This window comes from Halichoerus grypus, chromosome 15, assembly GCF_964656455.1.
Source record: "Halichoerus grypus chromosome 15, mHalGry1.hap1.1, whole genome shotgun sequence".
In the NCBI taxonomy this organism is placed as follows: domain Eukaryota; kingdom Metazoa; phylum Chordata; class Mammalia; order Carnivora; family Phocidae; genus Halichoerus; species Halichoerus grypus.
This window is the reverse complement of record NC_135726.1, coordinates 53767664-53795642: the sequence shown is the minus strand read 5'-3', so window position 1 is coordinate 53795642 and position 27979 is coordinate 53767664. Positions and strand designations below refer to the sequence as shown.

Here is a 27979-nt window from a genome sequence, read left to right as displayed (position 1 = left end):
CACCCCAAACCACCAGCTGCTGCAAAAAGCTTTATTGTTTCCACTTGGTCCAAGGCTTGGGGGAGGGCTCCAGGGTGGTTAAAAAGCTGTCTCGTGGCTGCAGGGAGAGGCTGAGGCACAAGCTCTGGCACCAGGGGGCTGTCAGAGGGGCCCCCTCAAAGGCTGCTGGTCTCCACCTAGTCGTGCTTGAGAGTGAGCCTCTCGAAGAGATACTCGCCCAGTCCAGCCTGGGGGCCGGCCAGCCTGCGGAGGTTAGTCAGGTGGTCGCCCATCTTCTTGATGAGTTTCACCTCCTCATCTAGGAAGTGGTTCTCCAGGAAGTCACAGAGCTGAGTGACAGAAGAGGAGAAAACGTTGCCACTTACGCATCCACAGTGTGACAGATGGGGAAACGAGGCTCAAAGGGAAATTTGCCCAATTAAATGTGGATGGAAGGAGTACTTACATGGGGGTCTGCGCGGGCAGAACCCAGGGCATGCAGATCCAAAAGGGCCTGGTTCAGGCTCTTCTCCAGAACCAGGGCAGCTTCCATGGCGTCCAGGGTTTTCCCCCACTCATCTTGGGACGGCTTCTGTACAGAGGACAGAGGGCTCAGGACTAGCTAAACAGACCGCAAAAGCGTCTAAGGGCTTGCGTCCATCACGCCCAGGCTCCTACAACTACCCATCCCAGGAGACCCCGTTGCGGTGTGGACAGCTACGTCTTCGGGAAAGTGCGCGCGCCTCCATTTTGCGCCGCACAAGAGCGAACACAATCGTCCAGAAGCCCACGCGGGGCCTACACCGCGACGGTCAAGGCGCTGGGCGCGCGCACGGACTACTGGGACCTGTAGTCCGCCGCCCGCACACTACTTACCTGGACGTCCTGGAAGAGGGCGCGGCCGCCACGCTGGTTTTGCATCTTCAAGAGACGCTCGGCGCCCTCGCGCTTCTCCTCAGCCAACTCGCGGAAGAAGTGGCGCACGCCTTCCAGAGCCACATCGTCACGGTCGAAATAGAAGCCCTGCGGGATGGGAAGCGCGAAAAACGGTTAGCGGGAAGAAAGGCCGCCCAGGAGCCCGGACTCCGCCCTCCGACTACCCTACGGGACAAAGGCGGCCAGCGCGTGCGCAGAGGGCCGGAGGTGCGCACTTGGGGGCAACTTAGGCTGGGGGCGTCCTGGGGACCCTCACCAGAGAGAGGTAGGTGTAGGAGGCCCGCAGGTGCATGTTGACCAGGCGGTTGACGGCGGCCTCCACCTCGGTGGAATAATTCTGACGAATCTGGGAGCTCATGGTTGATTGGTGGTAAGGTAAGCTCGAAATTGGCTGTTGGCTGGTCCCGGAGGCAGCAGGTAGCCAAGAAGATGGCTCCCAAGGTTGCGACTGGAAAAGAGGTTGGAGGGTGGTCGTTGGCTGGTTGGAGGGGCGTCCCTGGGTCTGTTCCGTCCAAACACTGTTGAAGCAAGAGACAGAGCCGCAGGACCGCCGGGCGCACTGCTAGAGACCGCGGCCAAGGCGGCTTCTTTTATAGCGCGCGGGCCCTCGGGGGTGGGCCGTTCAGGGAGAGCGATCGGCCAATCCGCGGTGCTGGAAGGCGGGACTTAGGACCAGGTATTGACCAATCCGAGCTGATAGGAGTCCCAGACCCCCGCCCAGAAGTGGGGAAGTCACGCGCCAGTAGCGCGAGGCTGTTGTGAAATGGGGAAGCGGAGGTGGGGGGTGGGTTGCGGGGGTGTAAGGGTCATGGGGCTGATTCTGGGACGTCGGGTTTGTGGGGGTCTCCCTGGTAGGTGGAAGGTTGATGGGGACACTGGGAGCCCTGGAAAATTATGACTCTGGAGTCTTGGGTTTGTCTCAGGAAAGTAGGTTGGATTCTGGGGTTGTCTCTTAGAGCATGGACCTTTCTGGCGCCCTGGAGGTTTCTCAAGAGGTGCGGAGACCTCCAGATGACTGGGGTTTGCTCTGGAAGATAAGGGGTCCCCGGATCATTAAGAAGTTTGGAAGGCGGTGCGGTGAGATATTTCTGGAATCTTGGGGATCTCTCTGATAGATGGATTGAAAGGGGGGACCTGGAGCCCTGGGGTTCACTCAAGGATTGGGAATTTCTGTAGCACTAGAGCTCAGGTTGGAAGTCCTTATTTTCTGGAATCTTCCCCTGGGAGAGAAGTGGTGGTGGTGTGTGTGTCTTAATACTCATGAAGTGATCTTCAAGATTAAAAGGACAGTTCTAGAGCCTTGGGGGTCCTCCTGCACCCCCCCCATAGGGGACTGGGATATTTCTGGAAGCCTCGTAAGGAATTTTTAAGAGGTAGGAGGTCTGTGGAGCCTTTGAAAGATTGGGCCATTTGGAATACCTTGGGGCTATTTCAGGGGCCTGTTTTTCTGGAAGCTGACATGCGTAAGGTAAGGCTGAAATGACACTCAAGCTTTAGGGTCTCTCACGCTGCTTTTCCTGGAGACTATTCTGAGGGCAGCCAGAGACTTGGAATTCTCTTTGGCTCTGAAGCAGTCCCTGTCTTGCTTAACACATGCTTCTTGAAGCTCCCAAAGAGAAGCCCTGGGTTCTGGGGAAACAAGGAGGGTCTGCAGACCTGTGGATGGGATGTGTCTTTAACCAATGTACATTTTTTAAGTCTGTCAGTTGCAGGCTGGTGTCTGGGAAGCAGAGCTGGCTCAAACCAGGACTCTGCCCTCAAGGAACTCCCCGTCCTAGAGGGGGGAAAAGGAGAGAAAGACAGGAACTTGACCCTATTTTCAGTGCCCTAATGAGGGTAGCCAGTGGGGGTTGGGCAGGGGAGCTGAAGCCACTGAGGCCTGCTTTACAGGGGGGACACTCCAAACAGCCCAGGCAGGGGGGTGTCTCCTGACCCAGAGGTTGCTGGACCAGGCTGGTATCTGGGGTCCTTAAGGGGCACCTGGGCCCGTGGCCAGGGGAGCAGCCGTGCTGAGTCATGCTGAACTCAGCAGGAAGGGTCTCAGGCAGAGGCGGGGTGGGGCCACTGACTGACCTCGTGTCCATGGCAGACTGCAAACTGGCTGGGACCATGAGAACTAGGCCTGGCTGGGAACCAGGTCTGGCCCACTCCCCCAAGATGCGAGTGTGCTTTGTCTCCGAGTCTTACGGTCTTTTTAGTTGCCTTGATGTTTTCCCTGGTCTCCTGCCTGTGGTCATACTGGCCCCTCTCTGGGCAGTTGACTCAGTCTCCCCTCACTGCTATCTTATCTGTCAGCTCTCCCCCTACTTGGTGTCTCCGGGGAGAGTCTCTGGGGGAGGGGCAGTTACCCCAGGCACACAGTCACAATGGGGCTTGAGTTACTCATTCACCAAATTTCATACCTCAGCCTAAAGACCTTTAGCCTCCAGTAGGCCCCGCTGGCAGAGAGGTGGCTTCTTCACAAGTGCTCACTGGTAGAGGGAGAGGAAGTGGGGAGACAAAAACGATCTGAAAAAGGACTGAGATCTTGGGGGTGAGGGGTAGATCATGGGATGGGGGAAAACAAGAGGCCCAGAGAGACAGAGGACAGAAAGACCGGGGCGGGGGGGGGGGGGGAGAGACCCAGAGAGAAGGTACAACAGACCCTATGACCAAGTGATCTTAATCTCTATTTCCTTTTCTGTGTCCAATCTACAAGGCAGCTTTCCAGCATCCTCACTAGGGCCTGCTTTCCTGGAGGGTCCCACCCAGTTACTAGGCCAGCCCCTCCCCACGCAACAGGTGTCCAGCCCTGTCCCCTTAGGCCACACAGCACTGGCTCAGGCCTTGTCCTCTCTCTCAGAACCCCCGATTCCAGCCTTCTGACCTCCAGTAACTTCTCCACAGGGCTCTAGAGCCCTCTCGTGGTCCAGTAAGTCCTCCCAAGGCCTCCCATCTCTCCCCCCCCCCCCCATTCTCCACCTCAGTAAGTGCAACTTCCTTTGGTCCCATGTGGTGGAAGCTTCCAAGCCCTAGTTCTCCAGGGCCTGCTGCACTGTTCTCTTTCCCTAAAGCCCCAGGCTCCACTGCTTGGCTTGGCCTTGCCCAGTGCTGCCTCCAGCACAAGACCGTAGGCTTCCACACAGTGATCTTCAGTTCCCTCAGGACTGCATGCTCCTGGAGGGCAGAGTGGAGACCTAACTCCTCACTAACCCAGAGGACACTAGGCTCCTTCGAAAAAGATTTGTCAGCACCTGAAGCCTGGTCTCCTGTGACAGCCAAGGAGTGGGCTCCCAGTGATTCAGACTCTGAAGTGTGGCCTGAAAGAGGTTTATTGCCCCCCTAGACCACTCCTCCCCATGCCCCCCCCGCCCCAATAATTACAAAAGTAAGAAAAATGCCCATGACCCCCAATCCCCACCCCTCCCGGAAAAATGCCATAATTTATGCAGAAAAGACACAGTCCAAGGCAGCTGGTGGCCTCAGCCCATCTTTTTCCAGATGGTAAGTGATGCAGTGAGCACTCCAGCCACGAAGATGGTCACTGTCTGCCACGTGGGTGTCCCAAAGTATGACAGCAGGCCGTCCTGTGGACAGGGACATCAGTCACTTCAGCAGCTGGGCCAAGGGGCAGCCCTTGGGCCAACACAGGAGGAAATCAGGGAGTGAGGTGGTCATAGGGCATGAGTGGGGGCAAGAGCCTAAGATGAATGGATATCAAACAGCTGGCATCAAAGGGTTATCAAAAAACTTGAGGGACTCCAGAGGAAATGGAGGCACCAGGAAGGACAGAAGGTACTAGTTAGGTCAGAGGTCACTGAGAGGTCAGAGGTCACCAGGAGGTCAGGGGTCACCAACAGGTCAGAGGATAGCAGACAAATTAGGAGTTGATCAGACATGTGAGGAAATGCATTACAGACCCCATTTGATGATCCAGAGTCAGAGAGGGCAACACTGGTGGGCTCGGGAAGACCCAGGGGTCTCGGAGGAGTGGGGGAGGGGTTAGGGGCCTCACCCAACCACCCTGGTCCTGGATCCAGCCCAGCAGCCGCTCTCGAAGGAAGTCCAGTGTCCAGCCCATAATGGTCTTGATCAGCTCGGGCACCTTGGTACACAGGGCCTGCAGGGAGTAGGGTGGGCCTTAGGGACTGAGCCTTGTCCCCACTGTCTGGGGACAGTGGCCCCAAGCCTCCTTTCTCAACTCTGCCTCCCCTCCTGCCCCACTGCAGTCTCCTTCCACTCATACTCAGAATGAGCTTCATAAATTATAAACTGGATCTTGTCGCGGTCAACTGCCCTGCTCACATACCTTCCATGGCTCCCCAGGTGGTAAAGACCAAAAGGCATATCTTAGCCCACAAGGCCCTGTATGAAGGCTCTGACTTGATCGCATTCCAATTTTCCACTTCTTTTCTGTGTCTCATTTACCTTCTTCCATATCTTCATTCCCACCAACTCTTCCCTGCCTCAGGACCTTTGTACATGCTGATTCTTCTACCTAAACATGCTTCAACCAAGCAAATTTTTACTCCTCCCTCAAAGCTCTCATGTCAGGTCTAATGTCAATTTCTCCAGAGAGGGCTTTTCTGACCTTCAGACTAGATAGGACTAGACATACCTCCATGCCCATGACTCTCCAACTCCCTGAACTTCCCCTTCCCACCCTTTATTTATCTGGCTGCTTTCCTCCCTATTGTCCCCAGCACCTTACACAGCCCCACCATCACTCTGACTGCTGTCCCCCTCACCTCCAGCATTCAAGCCCCATCAGCTCAATCTGGCAAAGACATTAAGAAATCTACTCCCGGGGGCGCCTGGGTGGCTCAGTCAGTTAAGCGGCTGCCTTCGGCTCAGGTCATGATCCCAGGGTCCTGGGATCGAGCCCCGCATCGGGCTCCCTGCTCAGCGGGAAGCCTGCTTCTCCCTCTCCCACTCCCCCTGCTTGTGTTCCCTCTCTCGCTGTCTCTCTCTCTGTCAAATAAATAAATAAAATCTTTAAAAAATAATAATAATAAAAAAGAGGGACGCCTGGGTGGCTCAGTTGGTTAAGCGACTGCCTTCGGCTCAGGTCATGATCCTGGAGTCCTGGGATCGAGTCCCGCATCGGGCTCCCTGCTCGGCAGGGAGTCTGCTTCTCCCTCTGACCCTCCTCCCTCTCATGCTCTCTGTCTCTCATTCTCTCTCTCTCAAATAAATAAATAAAATCTTTAAAAAAAAAAAAAGAAAGAAAGAAATCTACTCCCTGCCTCCACTGCTACCAACGGAGGCCAGGTCAGTCATCATTCACCAGAACTACTCCAGGTGCCTCCTCCCAGCTTCCCAGCTTTTGCCCCATATCTTTTTTCCTACGCACAATGGCCCCCCAAAATTGTTAGGCTCCCGTTCCCCTGATATTTTAAAGTTAAAAGGATTTCATAATGAACAGCCATATGCTTACAGCCTAGATTGTACAATTAACATTTTGCTTGCTAGAACAATCCTTTAAATTTATAAATCAGGTCACCTCACTCCTGTTTAAAACCAGCCAGTCACTCCCCTCTCATTCATGGCAAAGTTAACATCTTTAACATCGATTGTGGGGGGCCCTCACAAGACCCCTTGCAATCTGCCCTCAATGCATCAGCCTTGGTCCTGCCTCATGGCCTTTGCACTTGCTGTGGCCACCACCAGATGCCTTTCCCCCTGATCTTCATAGATCACCGCAACGTTGGCTTTAATGTCACTCGCTCTTAGAAGTTGTTCCGACCGCTTTGCATTACATCATCCTAGTTTACTTCTCTCAGCACCCATTGGACAATGTGAGCTCCAAGAGAGCAGGGCTCCAGCCCGCTGTTTGGTGCTGCATCTTGGGTGTCGAGTACAGGTCGGGCACACAGTAGGCCCAATAAATGCTGCATGAATAAATGAAGGAGCAAACAACCAGCCCATAGCTCTCTCCATTCCCTTTGGTGAGTGGGCTGCCACAGGGGTTGACCTCACAACCCCTAGGTCCTCGTAGGTCTGAATGGAGCTTCCCTGGGCTCACTGCCCTGCAGCCGCCCACCTTGAGCACCAGTTTGCTGGCAAAGTAGAAGAGGGCAACAACCCGGCCCCAGTTGAAGTTGCCATCGGAAAACATGTCAGCTGCCACTCGGAAAAAGACCTCACGGGGGGAGTCTGTGTCCACGGCTGCGATCATCCTGCAGGAAAAGAGAAAAGCCAGTGCTGGGGAGGAAAGATCAGGCAGAATGTGGAGACCCTGGCATCCACCTCATACCAAAGACAAGGAAACTGAGGCCCAAGCCAGGCTGACGTGAAAGAGAGAGGGCCAACATGGGGGAAAGGGACAAGACGGACAGTTAGGAATGTGGGGAGAATGACTCCCTGAGGGAGGGTTTCAATATTCTAAAAGAAGGAAGGGCTGAGAGTCCAGAGTGCTGAGCAGAGTGGGGGCTGGACGAGCTGGACCCATGGGCTGAGGGAGAAGGGGACCAGTGGCTGGACTCCTGGGGCCCAGGGGCCACACCTCTGTAATTCCATGTTACTGTCCAGTTCATCTCCGATGCGCTTGAGACACTCGCTCAGCTTCTTGGTGGATGCATCCTGGGGCACCTGCTCCAGGGCCAGCTCGGGTGTCTCTCCCCCCATTCGCCCTGCTCGATCTTGGATGAAACTAGAGTGGGAATGGAGTGTAGGGGGTGCAGAATCAGAATGGGGCATCACTCCTCAAATCCGCTTGGCAATAATCACACCTCAAACTCACCCCTGAAGCAAAAGGGCCCCTGTCTTCATGATCTGCTCAGAGCTGGTGGGCCCTAGAGGAGAAAGGAGGGAAGAGGTGCCTGGACTCTTGGGTTCTAGGGGATCCAGGGAACCAGGGTGGCTCATGATCTCTGAGGGAGGACAACACTAGGGGGTCCTGCATTTCTGGGTTCCTGGTAGATACAGTGGCTAGGGGCCCGGACAACTGAGTCTCTAATGGAGAAAAAGGCAGGGAGCCTAGGCCTCTAACCTACGTTCTTCCGGCGGAGGCGGCTTAGGGAACACTTCACACATCCAGACCCCTGGCCTGAGGGGACAGATGAGAGACCCGCCCCTCCCACCAGGAAGTGGTGCCGGCGACAAGCCCGGGCCTGCCCCGGGGGCTTGGATTCTGGGGTCTCCAGCTTCTCGGCGGTCCGAGAGCACCAGACAGGAAGGAATCGGGGCACGGAGGCCAGAGAGCCGGGAACCCCCGGGGAGGGAGGGGGCTGGAAGCTGGCAGCGCCCGATCCGGGAGTTTCTGCCCCGGAGTGCTTGGAGATCGCACGGCCCCAGACCGGCAGGAGCGATCGTGGGGCCGGCCGGCGAGGGGGCTCGCCCTCCTCCCGCCCGTCTGCCTCCCGCCTCACCCCCGCCTCTGGGTTGCTCCCCGGACCCGTCCATCACCGCCGCTCCCGCCGCCGCCTCTCGCCGGGTCCGCCCGGGCGGCCGCAGCACGCCCCTGGTCACGTGACCGCCCACTGAGCGTGCGTCCTCTCACGTGACCGCCCCGCAAAATGGCGACCGCCCGCAGTCGCCCCGCAGGGCCGTGAGGTCACGTGACCGCACCGGCCTCTCCTGCCGGGGGGAACTCGGCCCCTATCACGTGACCGTCCGAGCCGTACTTCCCTATAGGAACCGGTCGTGGCGCCCTTCTCCCGGCCACCCGTTCCATGGCAGCTCTAACTTTCATTCATTCATTCGTGCGGCATTTTCGGAAGTTTCAGGTAGGATTTGAGCCCTCCCCAGGGCAGAAGGAACATCGGAGGCCAAAATTATCATTCACTGAGGCAGGACGTTTCAGATGATTAAAGTCTGTGAGTTGTTTTTGTGGAAATAGAAGGAATATAAAGTTCAAAAAGTGGCAAAACTAATCTATGCTGATAGATTGGCAGGGCATGAAAGGGGAAGGACCCCGAGACAGGCACCTGTGTGTGGGGGTGGGGTGGGGGGCTGAAATGAGCTGTATCTTGATCTAGGTGATGATTACTTGGGTATACACATGTTGAAAAATTCATGCAACTGTACATACGAAATGCGCACTTTACTGCATGGAAATTATTATATCTCTTTAAAAAAAAAAAAAAAACTCAAGATTAGAAAATAGGCTGGGGTCAGATAATGAAGGGTGGGGCATATAAGAGAAGGGATCTAGGTCCCAAGGGTCCTCCCCCTGGGAGCCATAGCAATAGATCATAGGAGTCTTAATACATCAGCCTAACACCACGAGGAACATAGTCTGACAAAGTCAAGTTTATTGACCCATTGTGATGATGGAGACCACACAAGAGAGAAACCATGGAGCATTTTGACAAACAAAGGAAAAGGTAGAGTTATTATAGGATTTGCAGGAAAGATAGAATTTAGGTGACAACTAAATGATAGGCTCAAAGCAAGTCAGGGTCAACATCAGGTGCAGACTGTGAAGAGGAACCAGGGTCTTGTACCCTTGGAAACTACAAGGTGAATCTAGATGTGGAGTATTGGGTCCAGAAAGCCTTTATGTGAAGCTCTGCACCTAGATTGGAAATTGAAGCTGCTACTCTGTTTCAAATGATTACGGGCAAGAGTGGGATGTTTCATTTTTACTGATAGATTTTTCAACACTTTATGATTTTAGGGAACAAAGTTTCTCTGTGAGAAAGAAAGCATGTCCTTGGGGGAAATAGTGTCTCTTATTAACTTTGAAGCTAACTTAATCTGTGCCTGTTATTCCAGCCCAATGAATTAGCCCTTCCTTTGCCTTAATTACAGAGAAGAGAACAAAGGGCTTTTAATGCAGCTACAAACCTCTAAACAGTACAGCCGTTGAGTAATGGGGAGAAAACTTCTTAGCTAGTTCTGAAGTCAAAACTGTTTATAATAACAAAGATGCTACATTGGAACTGTGAAGCCCACCTCCAAGATGGCCCCCGACGATTTTAGTCTCCAGGTATTCATGCCCCTGTGTCGTCCCCTCCCACACCAAAGAGGGCTGAGCAGCATGATCAATAGGATATAGTGGAAATAAATGACAGAGTGTGACTTCCAAAGTTAGGTCGTGAAAGTTACTGCAGCTTCTGTTTTGCTCTCTCTTGGATCACTCGCTTTAGAGGAAGCCAGCTGCCATGTTGTAAGGACACTCAAGCAGTCATCGTCCAGGGAAACACACGTGGTGAAGAACCAAGTCCGTCAGCCTTGTGAGTGAACCACTTTGTAAACACAAGCTCCGGCTCTAGTCAAGCCTTCAGATGACAACACTCCCTACCAATGTCCTGACTGCAGCCTCACGAGAGACCCTGAGCCAGAAGCACTCTGCTAAGCCACTCATAGATTTCCAACCTTCAGAAATTGTGTGAGATAATATTTATTGTTGTTTTAAGCTGCGACGTTTGGGAGCAATTCATTTCACAGTGATAGATAACTAAGACATCAAGGATAATTATGACCTATTTACAGATGAGGAAACTGAGGCCCAGAGAAGGAGCTGAACTTTCCAAAGTTGCACAGGAGTTCTCATGGGTGCTCTCAGGTGTCCAGCTTGACAGCTGTGTTGTTTGCACAAGGGCTTTCTTACTCAGCCCCATTCATAGGTCCTGCCTCTTCCATGTCCTCCCAGACTCCAGTCTCTCCCCTCTAGTCCATCCCCCACATGGACTTAGAAGGGTCTTACTCTACCAAGAGCTGATCATGGTCCTCCCCGCTCATAGCTCTCCCATGGCTCACTGGTAATGAAAAATCTCTTACACATTTTTAAAAAAGATTTATTTATTTATTTTAGAGAGAGAGAGAGAGAGAAATAGCATGGGCAGGAGGAGGGAAAGGGAGAATCTTCGAGCAGACACCCCGTTGAGCAGAGAGTCCAATACAGGGCCCCACCCAGGACCCTGATATCATGACCTGAGCTGAAACTTAAGAGTTGGCTGATTAACTGACTGAGCCACCCAGACGCCCCTGTCTTACACATTATTACAAGACAGTGAAGCTGGGGAGGCTGCGTGACTCAGTTGGTTAAGTGTCTGCCTTTGGCTCAAGTCATGATCCCAGGGTCCTTGGATTGAGCCCTGGGTCGGGGCTCCCTGCTCAGTGGGGAGTCTGCCTCTCCCTCTCCCTCTGCCCCTCCCCCCATGCTCTCTCTCTCTTTTTTCTCCCCTGCTCTCTCTCAGATAAATAAAATCTTTTTTTTTTTTAAAGATTTTATTTATTTATTTGACAGAGAGAGAGACAGCGAGAGAGGGAGCACAAGCAGGGGGAGTGGGAAAGGGAGAAGCAGGCTTCCCGCCGAGCAGGGAGCCTGATGCAGGGCTTGATCCCAGGACCCTGGGATCATGACCCGAGCCGAAGGCAGACACTTAATGACTGAGCCACCCAGGCGCCCCTCAGATAAATAAAATCTTAAAACAAAAAAGGACACGGGATGCCTGGGTGGCTCAGTTGGTTAAGTGTCTCCCTTCAGCTTGGGTCATGATCCCGGGGTCCTGGGATCGAGTTCTGCGTTGGGCTCCCTGCTAAGCGGGGAGCCTCCTTCTCCCTCTTCCTGCCACTCCCCCTGCTTGTTCTCTCTCTCTCTCTCTGTTAAATAAATAAATACTAAATCTTAAAAAAAAAAAGGACAATGAAGCTAATAGAATCTGCTACTTATAGTACATCCAAAGAGGAGAGAAAGAAACTGATATTTTAAAACTCTTCTAACAAAGAAAAATATAACTTACAGATATTTTAAAGTCATAGATTTATATTACATGATATAAGTTATAGGCGGAATCTGGATGTGGCTTACCTAGGTCCCCTGTTTCACATTCTCTCCCAAAGCTATCAGAAAGGTGTCAGCTGGGGTTCTGGTCTCATCCAAAGTTTCAACTGGGGAAGGATCCATTTCCAAGCATGCTTACATGGTTATTGGGAAGACTCAGTTCCTTGAGATATGTTGGACTGAGGATCTCAGTTCCTTGCTGGCTGCTGGACACAGGCTGTCCTCACTTCCTTGTCATGGGATCTCTTCATAGGGCAGTTCACAGCATGGCAGCTGGCTGCATCACAGTGAGCAAGCAGGAGTGCAAGCAGGACTGAAGTCAGTCTATTATCACTTAGTCTCAGAAGGGACATCCCATCACTTTTGCCTTTACCAGATCACTAGATCCAGCACACCCACCGGAGAGGGGAGACACAAGGACATGAACACCAGGAAGTAGAGGTCATTGAGAGCCACCATAGAAACCAGTTGCCACACCAGGAAAAGAGGAACCCTTTATGTTGTGGGTGCTAGGTTATTCAGGAGCAGTGGGCCCTGGTGGCTGACCTAGGAAATTTTTCATGTCTTTCTTCTATCCTTCTAGCTTGTGACTCCACCATCTGCAAACATGGCTTCCATCTCATGGTGTAAGATGGACACGCCAATGCCCAACACCACGTCTCTACTCCAGTACCAGGTAGGATTTGGGGGTTCCAGTTTTGCTTAGACATGTTAAAAATGAATCCATCTCTCATGTTGTAAAAGTTGTGATATCAGGTGTTCCGGTTAGCTATTGCTGTGTAACAGATCATCCCAGAGCTTAACAGCTTCAGATCACAGGAAGCATCTTATTATCTTGCACAGGCCTGTGGGTAATGGAATTGGGGAAGGCTTAGCTGGGCAGTTCCAGCTTGGGGTCGCTCAGTGTTTTCAGTCGGACAGCAGCTGGAGCTGGAACAGTAGAGTCCGTAGTGGTCAGGACCTGCTGATTGAGCATCTCTATCTTCGTGGAGTCTCTAGGCTTTCCATGTGGTTTCTGTGTGGGTTAGTTCAATCTTTCTTGTGGCTTGGTGGCTTCAGGACAGCTGGACTACTGACATTATGGCTGAAGGTTTCAAGAGTATTTCAGCTCACAAGAAAGACATTGCATTGCCTTGCCCGACAACCTCACAAGTCATGGGGCTTGACCTTCTGCCATGTTGCAGCGGCTACGATTGAGTCATGAGCACACTCAGTTTTAAGAGGAGAGGAACTAGAGGAACTCCAACTCTTCATGGGGGAAGTGAGTGGGGACAGGAGAGATCTTTGGAAAATAGTAAGGTGGCAGACCAATTCAGCTGCTTTAGGAAAAGTTAACATAACTGTGACTTAAACATCAATTAAGCTTATTGACCTCTCATGTAAAGTCTAAGAATATGCAATACCAAGCGATATGAACATATGGAGTGAAGTTCCAGTGTCAGGGAGTGTGTGCTTAACTTTCTATGTCAACTTGGCTGGGCCACAGAGTATCCAGAAATCTGATCTTACATTTTCTGGGTGTTTCTGTGAGGGTGTTTTGGGTGAGCTTAACATTTACATTGGTGACTTAGTAAAGCAAACTATGTTCCCTCATGCGGGTGAGCCCATCCAATCAGGTGAAGTCCTGAATAGAACAAAAAGGCCGACCCTCCTCAGAGTAAGAAAGAATTCTTTCTGCCTGACTGCCTCTGAACTGGGACATCGGCTTTCTTCCTACCTTCTGGCTCACACTGAAACATCAGCTCTTCCTGCATCTCAAGCTGCAGGCCTTCTGATGAGAAGTACACCATCAGCTCTCCTGGTACTCAACTCAGGCCTTTGGACTTGAGACTAGAACTAAACATTGGCTCTCCTGGGTCTCCAGGTTGCCAACTCACCCTGCAGACCTCAGGGCCTGCCCACCTCCATAGTCGTGTCTTTCTTCTATCCTTCTAGCTTGTGACTCCACCATCTGCAAACATGGCTTCCATCTCATGGTGTAAGACGGACATGCCAATGCCCAACACCACGTCTCTACTCCAGTACCAGGAAGGGAGAGGTTGAAAGGGAGACCATCCTCTTTGCCTAAAAAATGCCGTAACTCAGATGCTGCATACATCCCATTGGCCAGAACCTAGTTGCAAGGGGGCCTGGGAAATGTAGTCTTTAGCTGGGCAGCCGTACGTCCAGTGAAAACTTTTGCATCGTAAGTGAATGATTACAGAGACATTAGCCATGTTTGCCACACAAAAGATGGAAACCAAGCAAGCAGAGGACTGAGACCAGTGTAGTGATAGCTTAATGATGTATAATGGCACTTGGAATAGAGAATAATAGAAAACTCATTTGACTGATGTCTAGTCTGTCTCATTTGCTCAAAGTGAGAATTATTAGTGTAAACCCAATGTATCCTCTCTATCTTCTAGAACCTGGTAGAATTGGACTTCCTGGACTCTCTCTCTGGCTCATCAAGGTTGTGTGGCTAGTTTTTGCGAATGAATTACGAGAGATTATGTATGCTGTTTATGTGCTAGGGCATTTAAGTTTTGGTAACAGAGCCTCCAAAGCTTTCTTCCCTTGGCCACGGTGATTGGCAGGACTCCAGATTTTAGTGGCTCTGTGAGCCTAGATAGCAGGTATATAGATCTCAGCTAATACATAACTCCAGCTAATACATAACTCAGCTAATACATAACTCCAGTGAAACGTAAACCTGTTATGCTAGGTTGAGATTTGAGGGCTGTTTGTTACTGCAGCATAACCTAACCTACACAAACTATTACAGAAAAATACGAAAGTTAGACCTACTTGGAGCACAGAGCTAACCCTAATTGGCTGGCCAACCACCCACATATAGCCCCCCTCCAACTGCTTGGAATTTAAGTTTAGTGGGACGGACATCCTAAACCTGCCACACAGAGGGGCATATGACCCAGGCTTTGCCAATAAGGCCATTGAAACTGAAGGCAAGGGCGCCTGGGTGGATCAGTTGGTTAAGCGACTGCCTTTGGCTCAGGTCATGATCCCGGAGTCCCGGGATCAAGTCCCACGTTGGGCTCCCTGCTCAGCAGGGAGTCTGCTTCTCCCTCTGACCCTACCCCCTCTTGGGCTCTCTCTCTCTCTCAAATAAATAAATAAAATCTTAAAAAAAAAGAAAGAAAGAAAGAAACCGAAGGCAAGGGCCACCTGGGTGGCTCAGTCGGTTAAGCATCTGCCTTCGGCTCAGGTCATGATCCTGGGGTCCTGGGATTCAAGCCCCATGTTGGGCTCCCTGCTCAGTGGGGAGCCGGCCTCTCTCTCTCTCAAATAAATAAATAAAATCTTAAAAAAATAACAAAAAGAAAGAAACTGAAGACAAATCCCTTCTTTCCAGTTGAAATGACTTTGGTACCATAATGGAGGCCTGGAGCTTCTAGAGACCAGTTTGGGAAAGGCCTGACCTCAAAGTGAAGGGCCATCAGTTAACATTTGTTGAGAATGTACCGTGCACCAGAGGCTGTTCATATACCATCTCATTTAATCCTCACCAGAGGGTGGTTAGTACTGTCTCTCCTCTGCTGATGAGGAAACAGGGGCGGGGAGAGGCTGCAGGAGAGTGCAGTTAGGGACACACCTCCTACCCACATGCAATTCCTTGCCCAGGGTCACACAGGGTATGGTAGGCAAACAAAGGATCTGCCCATAGGTGTCTGCTCCAAGAACTTGTGAGAAATGTGGTCCTGACCCTGCCTTCCTCCCCCTCCCCACATCCTTCTACCAAATTTATTCTCTAGTGACCCCTTTGGTGACTTCTTTGCTCCAGCTCCCACCAAACCACCATTGCCAAGATCTCTGTGGGAGCTATGTCTTTATTTATTCACAGCATGCATCAGCGTTTATCTTGGGGGAAGGTGACTCCGATGGCCTTCCTTACTTCTTCAAGGATGTCAGCCAGGAGTTCAGTTTCCACCAGGGGTATCACAGGACTTTCCTTCAGGCCTGGGGAGAGTACAGTTAGGGACCCCACCTACTCACACCTCCAAGATCAAAAGAACTACCGTTCCCAGAATCCCAAGAGGCAGAGTAATGCATGGTTCAGGCAGATGGATGCCCCAGGTGGTCCTGGGAATTGTAGTTCTAGATAGCTACTTAGAGTGCCTGAGGATTGGGGAGTGGCCCACCTCCACTACCAGGTTTGCCCCTCCACCCTGCCACTCTCTCACCCATCCTCCACATCCTTACCCTTTCGCAGGCACTCCCGGACATGCTTGGCCTCATAAACCATGCCTGCTCCATTTGTAAAATTGAATTCCTTGCTTGGGGTTGGGGGCAGCGGGAACTCCTCATGCTCTCCCTTCACCACCAGCTCTGTTGGGCACCAGAAGGGGTTGAGGATCTGGGGGGAGAGAAGAGGTGGCTACTGGGGGCTCCAGCCTAATGATATTTGGGGGCCTCCATCTCACACCTGGTGGCTAGGGGCTGGTAGGAAGACTTGCCCCCCCACCCCCATTGCTGAGGATTCGCTTCTCAGCAGCAGGACTGTCACAATAGAAGCTTGTCCATCTCCCCAGGGGCAAACCCCTCTCTAACCTGATGCTTAGACCTCATGAGGACAGCTTATCTTCACATGTGTGTGAATCTCCCTTGCAAGGAGGAGACTTAGACAATCCAGTACCTTCTTACCTAGTTGGAGACTTGATTCTTTTTTTGGCCCCAGAGCCCTGGGAAGCCTATAATATTCCCATACCCAAGTCTAGGCCAAACTGGAAATAGAGATGTGCCCAGGCAAGGTCCAAATTCTGCAGTTCAAGCCTGGGGCAAGGTCCAAATTCTTCTGCTAAGAACAGGATTTCTTTCTAGCAACAGGGCTCCATGAAGCCCAATGAAGCCGCTCTTTGGTAATGCCTGGATCCAGTCCTGGAAGCAATTCCAAAGGCCACAGCTGCCCCCTAGGAATGGTTCATAAGAACCGGTTTCTCCCCAGGCCTAAGGATTTTTGACAGACCAGGAAGTTCACCCTCAGGAAGGAGCCTGGAGGTCCAAACCCATCCCTTGTCCTGGTGGTTGATGATGGATTCCTTAGCAATGCTGGGGGAAAAGGCTGCTTCAGCCCATAGCCAGCTCCAACAACCACAACTGGTCCACTCCTGTTGTGAGGGGCCACGGTTCCCAGCTTGGCCAGTCGTGCCCCACCTGGGCCATGCCCTTGGTACCGCTCACAAAGGCCATATTGGAGAGCTGAGCAGAGATGCTGCAGGTGAAGCTGGCATGGATCCCTCCTGGGTACTGGAGGAGCATGGTGACAGTGTCATCCACACCTGGGGAAGGCACAGGACAGGGAACCACCTGGTCTCAAATCCTGCCTATGGAACGTTGGGCAAGAGATCTCGTCTCTAACACAGCAGTGAAAAAAGAATGAGGCACTAAAACCACGTGTGCATGGGGCGCCTGGGTGGCTCAGCCGGTTAAGTGTCCGCCTTCGGCTCAGGTCATGATCCCAGGGTCCTGGGATCAAGCCCCGCATCAGGCTCCCTGCTCAGTGGGAAGCCTGCTTCTCCCTCTCCCACTCCCCGTGCTTGTGTTCCCTCTCTCGCTGTGTCTCTCTCTGTCAAATAAATAAATAAAATCTTTAAAAAAACAAAACAAAACATGTGTAGGGGCACCTGGGGGCCTCAGTCGGTTAAGAGTCTGACTCGATTTTGGCTCAGGTCGTGATCTCAGGGTCGAGGCTTTGAGCCCCGCATAGAGTTCTGCGCTCAGTGGGGCATCTGCTTGAAGATTCTCTCCCTCTCCCCTTCCCCCCATTCATGAGCTCTCTCTCTCTCTCTCTCTCTCAAATAAATCTTTAAAAAGAGAGAGAGAAAGAGACTTAACCTCTCAGAGCCTCCGTTTCATCCCTCTTAAACCTGTTGCATCGGTTTGTGAGAATCAGTTTCCTCAGCTCTAAAATGGGGATAATAGAACCTGTCTCATACATTGTTACAGGATTACACCTAGTGATGTAAAATGCACAAAGCACTTGGAAGGCTATTTAGATGACAATAAAGGCTATATAAGCATTAGTTAAACATTAAGTTAAACATAGCACGTAAAGTACTAGCCTGGTTCTGGAACACATCGTGCGTGCCCTCGATGGAAGAACCTACCCACCTAATTCTTTTGCTTTCAGATAAGCCCGAGTTCCCTTTTTTTTTTTTAAAGATTAATTTATTTCAGAGAGAAGGAGGGGGGAGAGAAAGAGAGAGAGGGCATGAGCTAGAGAGGCAGAGGGAGACGGAGAGAGAGAACCTGATGCAGGGCTCTATCCCATGACTCTGAGAATATGGGCCCAGGTGCCCCAAGTTCTTATCCTGGATCTGCTCTGTGAGCCTGGATAAGTCACCCTCTGTCCCAGTTTCCTCATCTACAATATATCTAGCTCAGGGGAATCATCCCTCTAATAACCCTAACGCAGAGGAAGCACTTGATAAAGAAAATCTGTTTTTGTTTTTTTTTTTGTTTTTGTTTTTGTTTTTTTTTAAAGATTTTATTTATTTATTTGACAGAGAGAGAGATAGCGAGAGCAGGAACACAAGCAAGGGGAATGGGAGAGGGAGAAGCAGGCTTCTTGCCGAGCAGGGAGCCCGATGTGGGACTCGATCCCAGGACCCTGGGATCATGACCTGAGCCGAAGGCAGACGCTTAACGACTGAGCCACCCAGGCGCCCAAGAAAATCTGTTTTTGGAGCTACTATTTAGCCTAAAAGTTGGCCAGATGTTAGACTGAGAAGCTTTTCTAAAGTGTGACATCCACCCGTGTATATTTTCCTGGTGATTCATTGCCTTCTGTGGGGCCATTTGCGGAGATGGCCACGGGAATTCCTCTCATCCCGCTGTGAGCAACCCTTGGCAATATGTCTTTGCAGCTCCTTCCATCAAGAAGTATAGGCTACTGGGCGCCTGGGTGGCTCAGTTGGTTAAGCGACTGCCTTTGGCTCAGGTCATGATCCTGGAGTCCCGGGATCGAGTCCCGCATTGGGCTCCCTGCTTGGCAGGGAGTCTGCTTCTCCCTCTGACCCTCCCCCGTCTCATGCTCTCTGTCTCTCATTCTCTCTCTCTCTCAAATAAATAAATAAAATCTTTAAAAAAAAAAAAGAGGTATAGGCTACTTGCCCACCTCTGAAATCTGAGCTGGCTTTAAAACAGTAGCAAACAAGGTAGAGGCAAAAGTTTGAAAAATGCTTGCACCCTAGGGCCTGCTTTTTGCTGCACCTAAAACTTAGCCCACAGTGTGAATGAGGCCAAACTAGCCAGATGGAAAAAAAAAAAAAAAACAACTGACTTCATTAACTCTTTATGAGAACTCCAGTACCCCTTTCTTTCTTTCTCTCTCTCTATTCCCAATGTGGGGCTCAAACTCACAACCCCGAGATCAAGAGTCACAGGCTCTACTGACTAAGCCAGCCACGTGCCCCTATGACAACCCTGTTATTAACATTTTACCAGTAACTACGACTCAGAGATGTTGAGTCCCTTGGCTAAAATCACACAGCAAACCCCAGGACAGAGCCTGCCCACACTCTCAACTCTGATCCTCTTTGACTTCAGGCAGGAAGTTCCTACAGCTGTCTAACCTGATTCTCATGGGCTAGGAGACTTATCCCCAGCTCAGGGCTCCCAGTGAGGGAGGATCACTCTTACCATCATCATATGGTCCAGGATAGACAATACCTGTTTCATGGAGTCTTCCCACGGCTGAAATCTTTTCTGGCTTCTGCCCACCAAAGACCATAGAGATGAACTGGACGCAGTAGATGCCAAGGTCCAGCAGGGCACCACCAGCCTGGGCTCTGTCTACGGCCCGGGGCACGTGGCTGAGGTCCTTCCCAAATTCTGCCCGAGCCACCCGGAGATCCCCCAGAATTCCCTGAGACACAGCCGACCTCAGAGCCTGTACAGCAGAAAGAAGCAGGTCCAGATGGCCTGCACACCACAGAGGGGAGGAGGAAGGACAGTGGAAAAGGAAAGAAAGACGTCAGGACCCAGGAGTTAACCAATCCCTTCCCCTCCCTTCTGGGGAGGAAGCACTGCTGCTCCCCACTCTCCACACAGGAGCCCTCCCCCTCCCTTCCACAGCCCTGCTCAGTCCCCAGGTTGTGTCCTGGCCCTGAGTCCCTCTGCCCTCTCCTCTCCTCTCCATTCCCATGGCCCCAACTCTGGCCTTAGTCCTTTCTTCTCTGGACCATTCCCCCAGTCTCCCAATGTTACGGGCTCAATTGTGTTTCCACCAAATTCAGGTTGAGGTCCTAACCGCCCATTCCCCCCCACCCCCCACCCCAGTACCTCCCAGGGTGGAGATGGGGTTTTTAAAGAGGTAGTTAGGTTAAAATGAAGTCATTATAGAGGGCCCTAAACCAACAGGAAGAGATGAGGACAGTGACACAGAGGAAGGAGCCAAGGAGGGAGGCCTTAGGAGAAACCAGCACTGCTGACACCTTGATCGCAGACTTCTAGCTTCCAGAAGTAGGAGAAAATAAATCTCTGTTGTTTAAGTCACCCAGTCTGTGGTGGTACTGTTATGGCATCCCTGGCAAACTAATACATGCGGTCTCCCCACTCCAGACCACTCTCCACGTGGCCCCAGAGGCAACTTTCCTTCTCCTAGAGTTGACCCTGTCTCAAATTACTTGTCCAAGATCACAGAGCTTGGAACTGGTGAGATGGAGTCTAGAGTCCTCTGACTCTAAAGCCTGTCCAAGGTCAAGTTCACACTAAATACATGAGATCTGCCCAGTCTTGTTTTCTTTAAGTCTTAACTCTGGGGGCGCCTGGGTGGCTCAGATGGTTAAGCGGCTGCCTTCAGCTCAGGTCATGATCCCAGGGTCCTGGGATCGAGCCCCACATCGGGCTCCTGGCTCAGCGGGGAGCCTGCTTCTCCCTCTCCCTCTGCCTCTCTCCCTGCTCATGCTTTCTCTCTCTCTCTCTGTATCTCTGTGTCTCAAATGAATAAATAAAATCTTAAAAAAAAAAAAAAACAATCTTAACTCTGCTTTCCCCCTCGGGCCCATTTACCTGTGCAATGTACTTTCCCTTTAAGGCTCAGATCAGTCCCTACCTGTGGGAAACTTCCTTGACTATCCCTCACACTGGGCTGATGCCTCTGTGTTCTGTCAGCTGCCCAGTACTATATCTATGAAAGTTTGTGCAACTGGGCATTGTGATAGCCCATTTCTGTGAGTGTAGCAGACCTTGAGCTCCTTGAAAACTGAGCCTGTGTCTCACCCATTATGAATCCCCAGTTCCTAGGGTTGGATCTGGAACACAACTGGTGCCAATAAAAAACAAGGAAGCAATAAATTCAGAACTTTGGCACTGCCGAAGCCCAGTGCGAACCAGAAGCACTGAGTAACCATAGTAAATCTTGACTCTCTCCTCCTTGGGCACAGAGAACCTTGCAGACTGGGAGCAGTACTGGGCCCAGGACAGCCAGCTAGGACACAGGGAAGTAAGAGGCAGCTGTTGGACTACTGGCAGACCCTACAGCGAGGGAGCACTTAAGAACCACAAGACTCCTTAATGTGAAAATAGCTTCTAGAGGTCATTTGGCAGCCATTTTGTTTTTATTTTTATTTATTTTTTTAAAAGAATTTATTTATGAACAGAGAGAGACACAGCGAGAGAGGGAACACAAGCAGAGGGAGTGGGAGAGGGAGAAGCAGGCTTCCCGCTGAGCAGGGAGCCTGATGTGGGGCTCCATCCCAGGACCCTGGAATCATGACCTGAGCTGAAGGCGGACACTTAACGACTGAGCCACCCAGGTGCCCGGGCAGCAATTTTAATTACTGGCACTCTGCCAACTGTCAGAGTTCCCCTATATGTAGCCATGTCTGATAAGGGGAAAAGCAAAGGCAGGATGACCTTGAGAATTGCCCTGGTCCTTCTGACCACTATCCTTGGAAATCCACCCAAACTCTGCCTATTGCTATTCTGTGCCACTCTCACTCTGAAAAGCTGACAAAGTGTCTTTCAGGCGGTCACGTTTGCTAAGCAATGCCTCTCACTCGATGTTGCTAGCGGATTTCAACTACATCCTGGAAAACACACCAACCCCACCCAGTTCACTCTGTGGCCGTCTTTGTTCTTGACAAACCCTTCTGTTGTGTTCCTCCAAAAAAAAAGTCCACTGGCAACCATGTTTAGTCATGGCATGAAGCGCTACGTTGGAGGTTGGAAGGTCCCCTCCACCCTCACCTCCATAAGAAAGAGGCCTCGGGATCGGGCTTCCGCAACCATTTCGCGAACTTCCGCAGCGTTCACGCCCATGGGCTTCTCGCACAGGACGGCCTTGCCCGCTGCCAGGCATAGCAACACTGCGGCCTTGTGCTGGGGGTGCTGGGTGCCAATGTAGGCCACCTCTAGATTGGAAGGTAGGAGGTCGAGAGATCAGAAGCCCCGCCCACCCCAGCCCTCCGGGACCCGCCCACAACCTAGAGACCCCGCCCCCAGCATCCTAGGAACTCGGGTCCCACCGACCAAGGACAGTCGTGGGGAGCCTGTTTCTCCCTTTCTCTCTGCAGCTCCCGCTGCTTGTGCTCTCGTGCTCTCTCTCTCTCAAATAAATGAATAAATAAATAAAAATCTTTAAAAAAAGAAAAAAGCTTAAACGGGCTCACTTACAAATTCAGGCCCCTCCCAAACCGCCGAGGCCTGGTTTCTAAACGCAATTTCATACTAGACTGTGAATCCCAGACCAAAGCCGTTCCTACAGTTCTGGTTCCCAGCCGCCGATCCTTCCAGAAGCACACAGGGATTGGACCATCCCGCGGAGCCTTGTTTATCCTACGGAGCAGGCTAGAGGCAGCGCCGCGGTGGCCTCGGCTGCCCTTGCCACTCACCCACATTCGGGTCTTTGGCCAGCTCCTCATAGGACCCATAGGCCTTGGGGATGTCATGTTTCCTCGCAAACTCCTTCGCCCGGCTCAGGTCTCGGGCCGCTACCGCCACAACCTGGAGGGACGCTAGGGTCAGACTTGCGCGGCTGGGGCAGGTGGATGGGAGGGACGTTGATGGAGAAAGCCCCAGAATAACAAAAATTATGTCCCCCAGGACGGAGGCGAAGGGAGGGGTTCCTGGGGGAGGGCGTGACGGGGGCCCGACACGGGTCCTGAAAAAGAGAGATCTGGGGCAAGCGATTATTAAATCCCCTAATACCTAAATTTCTTCTCTTCGCAGTAGTTCAAACAAAACCCTCCCAAACTTGACGAAACCCGAGTTCACAGGACAGAAATGTGGAGAAAGGAGTAGGGAACCCTGGCTCCCTCCTCCCTCAGACCCAGGAGTCCCGGCTCCCCGGCCTGCTCTTCCACAGGGTTCCGGAGGGAGGGTGGACCTGGTGCTCGGAGCGAGGCAGCGTTCGCAGCACGGTCGTGAAATCGCTGGAGATAAGGCCGACTGACACGATGCCCCAGCGAAGGGCCATCGCCAAAACCTGGGATCCCAAAGTCTTGCCACCTGCGCCTGGAAATTAAAGACCTGACGCCCCGCCCATCCGGGGGCGTGGTCATTTCTCCGCCCCCATTGCAGCTACGCCACTTCTCATTGGCCAGTAGGCCTGCGCGTCCCTTCAGTTCAGTCCCAATGCAAAGGAGGTTATTTAAATCTAGCATCCCCATTGGAAGGGCGCACCATTGGCTCCGCTTTTTTTGGGGGGTGGGTGGGACCAGAAAGACTTCATTCGGCGCTAATGGCGACTTCTAACCACGTGACTTTTTTTTTTTTTTTCTTTTGAATCTCTAAGCCCAACGGAGGGGTTGAAGTCCCCACCGGACCTCAAGAGTTGCATGCTCTGGGGCGCCTGGGTGGCTCAGTCGTTAAGCGTCTGCCTTCGGCTCAGGTCATGATCTCAGGGTCCTGGGATCGAGCCCCGCATCGGGCTCCCTGCTCGGCGGGAAACCTGCTTCTCTCTCTCCCACTCCCCCTGCTTGTGTTCCCTATCTCGCTGTGTCTCTATCTGTCAAAAAAAAAAAAAAAAAAAGAGTTGCATGCTCTACCCAGTAGCCCGCCAGGCCGCCCAGGAGAGGATGGGGAGGCTTGCTTTCTTGTCACCTTCGGAGCTGGCCCCCTTCCTCCTTCCCCCAACTCTTTTGCTCCGAAAGCCGCGCACCCTTAGGAATTGTCCAGAGGGAGGGACAAAATAGTAATAGCAAACATCATAATTACTAATATTTCTAGAACGCCTGTCGTGGCCAGGCCCCCAGCTCCGTGCTTGACTTTCCTCATTTCTAATTTCTCACCACAGATCTGCAAACTAGGTTTCTCTTGCTCCCTGTTTACAGAGGAAGAAACCATCCCAGAGAGCCATGGTCGTTTTTTGAAAGTCTCACAGCCGGGATGTGAAGACTTGCAAACTGGCTGCTTCCAAAGAGCATGGTTTTAGAAACCAGGCTGTTCTGCTTCTTAAAAGTGCTGGTGCCAGGCTGACTGGTTCCCAGCCCCTCCTTGCCCCTGCCTGGCTGTATTGCTTTGCACAAAGGGTTTCCCTGTCAGAGCCTCCCTCACTTTCCTATTCTGGAAAACCGAGGTCACAATGGCATCTACCTGTTTAAGAGGATTAACTGAGCTCCAGAGCCTATGATGTAAAATATAGCAAATGATTGTTCTCTAAGTCAATTGGCAAAGGGCTGGCCAACTTTACCCACAGCAAATCTGTGCACTTCTCTTCCCTTGTAGACGTTCAGTTAAGATCTGAGTTTCAGGGGCGCCTGGGTGGCTCAGTCGTTAAGTGGCTGCCTTCGGCTCAGGTCATGATCCCAGAGTCCTGGGATCGGGTCCCACATCGGGCTCCCTGCTCAGCGGGAAGCCTGCTTCTCCCTCTCCCACTCCCCCTGCTTGTGTTCCTGCTCTCGCTGTCTCTGTCAAATAAATGAATAAAATCTTAAAAAAAAAAAAAAAAGATCTGAGTTTCAGGGGCACCTGGGTGGCTCAGTTGGCTAAATGGCTGCCTTTCACTCAGGTCATGATCTCAGAGTCCTGGGATCCAGCCCAGCATCGGGGCAGCAGGGAGCCCGCTTCTCCCTCTCCCTCTGCCCCTACCCCTTGCTTGTGTACTCTCTCAAATAAATAAAATCTTTTTTAAAAAAGGCCTGAGTTTCACTCACAGAGCTTCCAGGTTCACACAAACTGCTGAATAAAAATATTAAGGGGTTGCGATGAGGACACAATATCACTGCTGTGAAGAAAAAGAAAAAAAGATGGGGAAGATAGTCTTTGAAACATTAGTTCACCATCTTCCCAGGTTGCCACCTTCCTGAAAAAAGCAACTTTCCCTTTCCCGCCATCATTTGTCTACCGAGTATTGATTTTCCAATGGCAAGTAGCAGGTTCTCTGCCTGGTAAGAGTAGTGATAAAGAGCAGACCAGCGGTGTCCAGGAGTTAAGGTTTGGAAGAGTGCTGTTATTAAGGGGTAACAGGCACGAGTTTCCGTGGATGGTTGAAACAGTTCTGTATCCTGAATGTGGCGATGGATACTCAAATCTTCACATTGGATAAAGTCTCACAGAACTGTATACTAGAAAATTTTAAGGTGCGTGAAAATCTGAGTAAATGCTGGTGAAATCCAAATCAGGTCTGTACCGGATTAAATAATGTAGCAATGTTAGTTCCTGGTTTTGACAATGCACTATATTTACCTAAGATATCATCACGGGGTGGGCTGGCGGGTGTGTGTGGGGGGAAGCTAGGCGTAGGGTACAAAGGACCTCTCTGTACTATTTTTGTAAGATCTTAAACAGTTTCAGGATGAAATGTGATGACTTAAAATTGTTGGCAGTGAGTTCGTGTACCCAGAGAAATCATTTTGCAATATCTGGTAAAGTAAAAAGGGAGGGTGTCTCATGATCCAGCGATTTCTATTGTGGGTAGAAGATACATACCCTTGAGAAACTCTCAGATGTGTGCCTGGGAGGACATATGTAAGGACATTTATTGCAACTTTGGCTGTGATAGCTCAAAATCGGGAAGAGCCATCAGTAGAAAAACTCGTGAGCAAACAGTGGCAAATTCTAGCAATAGGATACCACATAGCAAGGAAAATGGATGAACTAATTCCACACTAACTCCACACTGTTTATACATGGAATCTCAAAAACTTAAACTTCAGTGGGAAAAAAAAAAAAAAACCACTCAAGTGACATCACCGGGATATAGTACACACACTGAACTGTGATGGCTGTGTTTAATTCATAATCAAGTCAGGAAAATCACTGACCTGGGACGAGAATCCTGTGTGCAGAAGGTCTGACACTCAACTAGAGGTGGATCACCAGCGTTAAGCACATGATAGCATTTCTGGGACCTGGAGTGAGAGCCAAGGGATCAACAGAGGGTGTAAAATGATGTAGAGTGTAGAAGCAGAGCATCAGTGAATATACAGGAGCCCATTCTCTTGATGTCTGCTGGCAAGGGCTGCTTGGCTGGGCTCAGGTGGCCACACTGTGGGTCTGTAACCTGAGAAAGACACCCGCTTCTTAGCTCTTACTCTCTTTATGGAGACAAGCAAAACAGTGTTGTTGGAAGTGTGGCAAATCCAGTCTGAGCTTGGGCACCAGCACTTTCTCCAGGACTTGCAGGAAACATCATGTGCAGACCTTGGAGGACACTGAAATCATGGCAAGAGGGGAAGACCCTGTGCAGCCAGCTCCTAGCCAGGAATTCCAGAAAGAGCCTCCAGGGTCATTCCACAGATAGTCCTCCCAGACAGAACACAGATGTTTATTGAGCATCTAATTTGTTCTAGGTCCTGAGGACACATTAGAAATGAGACAGACACTTTCTCTGCCCTCATATCAGCTCTCAGTGCTTAGTTATGTTCTAAGAACTGAAAACAGGCCAGCATGGTTGAAGGAAAAAGATGGTGGGCCAGTAGGATGGAAGATGGGGCTGGGGAGGCAGGCAGGGGAGGAGTCATGAAGGGTTTGGAGAAGACACGGAAGGGTTTTCAGCAGGAGCAGCAGGGACAACAAAGATCTAATTTGGGCAGCTTCTGGTTTCAGCACCCACCATTGGCATGACTTGCATATTCATTGAGCAAACATTTTTACTTTCGACTTGGTCATGTACTGGGTGATGCTGACTGCCCAGAGAGGAACCTCACTCTGCTCCCTGCCACCCTCTAGTGAGCAAAAAAGACACAAGCTGTGGTAGGCACAGTAATGCCCCCCTCCCAAAGACGTCCACGCTCTAATCACCAGAGCTCGTGACTATGCGAAAAGGGACTTTGCAGATATGATTGCTAAGGCTCTTGAGATGGAGAGATTATCCTGGATTTTGTGGTGGGCTCGTTGCAATTACAAAAGTCCTTAGGGGAGGAAAGCAGGAAACTCAATCAGAGCAGATGGTTCAACAAAAGAGAGTGGGGGATTTGAAAATGCTGTGCTGCTGGTTTTGAAGCTGGAGGAAGGGGCCGTTAGCCTGGGAATGCGGGTGCCTCCAGAAGCTGGAAAAACAAGGAAACAGATTTTCCCCTCGAACCTCCAGGGTCCTGAGTTCCAGCCCCAGATAGAGCTTACTTAAAAAAAGAAAAGAAGTCAGAGTCTGGAACCCAGGTTGGGAGAGGCGGGAATGTGAAAGATAAACCTGGGGGGGGGGCGCCTGGGTGGCTCAGTTGTTAAGCGTCTGCCTTCGGCTCAGGTCATGATCCCAGGGTCCTGGGATCGAGCCCCGCATCGGGCTCCCTGCTCAGCGGGAAGCCTGCTTCTCCCTCTCCCACTCCCCCCCTGCTTGTGCTCTCTCTCTCTCTCTCTGTCAAATAAATAAATAAAATCTTAAAAAAAAAAAAAAGGCTAGAGGGATCAACTGGACCATCTGGGTAGGGTCAAGGAGCTCACCCTGCCGGCGGCGAGGTGAAGGCAACAGAGTGATGAATAGAGTCATATTCAAGCGTTAGAAAAACACGTATGAAATTAAAGGTCACACATAAACTGTCAACCACGTAATGGATGGGTGGACAGGCAGGGAGCAGAGCATTTATTCATTAATTCATTAAAAAAAATTTTTTTTTGTTTCAACATAAGCTCTACGCTCAACATGGGGCTTGAACTCGCGACCCCGAGATAAAGGATCCCATGCTCTACCGACTGAGCTAGCCAGGCGCCCCTCATTGACTCATTCACCAGAATTTTTGCAGCACAGATTCAGTGCCAAAAAGGACTTCGCATGATGCTTCAGAGCATGAACTGGATCCAGCTGGCCAGGGTTCCGATCCCAGCTCTGCCACTTACTAGCTGTGGGCTCTCAGGCAAGTGACTTGGCTTCTCTGATTCGCCTCATCTGTAGAATGGGGTTGATGATGATAATCGCCTCACAGTGTTTATGTGAAGATGAAATGGATTGTTATTTATAATATATAACATGCTTGG

General features: G+C 51.1%; 3 protein-coding genes and 1 long non-coding RNA gene across 7 annotated transcripts; 1 reads left to right on the top strand and 3 right to left on the bottom strand.

Moving 5' to 3' along the window:
- Positions 1-17: 17 nt before the first annotated feature.
- Positions 18-1502, bottom strand: FTL (ferritin light chain). Its single transcript, XM_036124545.2, has 4 exons — positions 1172-1502; positions 856-1002; positions 446-571; positions 18-329 (listed from the first exon to the last, which is right to left on the bottom strand). Exons 1-4 carry the CDS (start codon positions 1271-1273, stop codon positions 177-179), a joined length of 528 nt encoding a protein of 175 aa, XP_035980438.1. The 5' UTR covers positions 1274-1502; the 3' UTR covers positions 18-176.
- LOC118555993 (uncharacterized) lies at positions 997-22954 on the top strand. Of its 3 annotated transcripts, none has more exons than XR_013444044.1 (5): positions 997-1122; positions 9987-10228; positions 12210-12302; positions 14032-14078; positions 22796-22954. It is a non-coding gene; the product is annotated as an uncharacterized LOC118555993 (long non-coding RNA). The 3 variants fall into 3 exon arrangements; XR_013444045.1 differs by lacking the exon at positions 997-1122 and adding an exon at positions 8392-8621; XR_004927249.2 differs by lacking the exon at positions 14032-14078.
- On the bottom strand, positions 4298-8359 carry BAX (BCL2 associated X, apoptosis regulator). 2 transcript variants are annotated; one of them, XM_036124544.2, is made up of 6 exons: positions 8265-8359; positions 7637-7688; positions 7400-7546; positions 6938-7073; positions 4910-5014; positions 4298-4481 (listed from the first exon to the last, which is right to left on the bottom strand). In XM_036124544.2, exons 1-6 carry the CDS (start codon positions 8296-8298, stop codon positions 4377-4379), a joined length of 579 nt encoding a protein of 192 aa, XP_035980437.1. In that variant the 5' UTR covers positions 8299-8359; the 3' UTR covers positions 4298-4376. The 2 variants fall into 2 exon arrangements, with proteins under 2 accessions (XP_035980437.1, XP_077918528.1); XM_078062402.1 differs by lacking the exon at positions 7637-7688 and having other exon boundaries at positions 8265-8350.
- Positions 15436-23080, bottom strand: DHDH (dihydrodiol dehydrogenase). The gene is given in 8 exon segments (XM_036124543.2): positions 15436-15583; positions 15827-15980; positions 16778-16902; positions 19295-19525; positions 19528-19546; positions 21815-21978; positions 22459-22570; positions 22953-23080. Coding segments are annotated over 8 exon segments (1005 nt in total). The 5' UTR covers positions 23043-23080; the 3' UTR covers positions 15436-15473.
- Positions 23081-27979: the final 4899 nt, after the last annotated feature.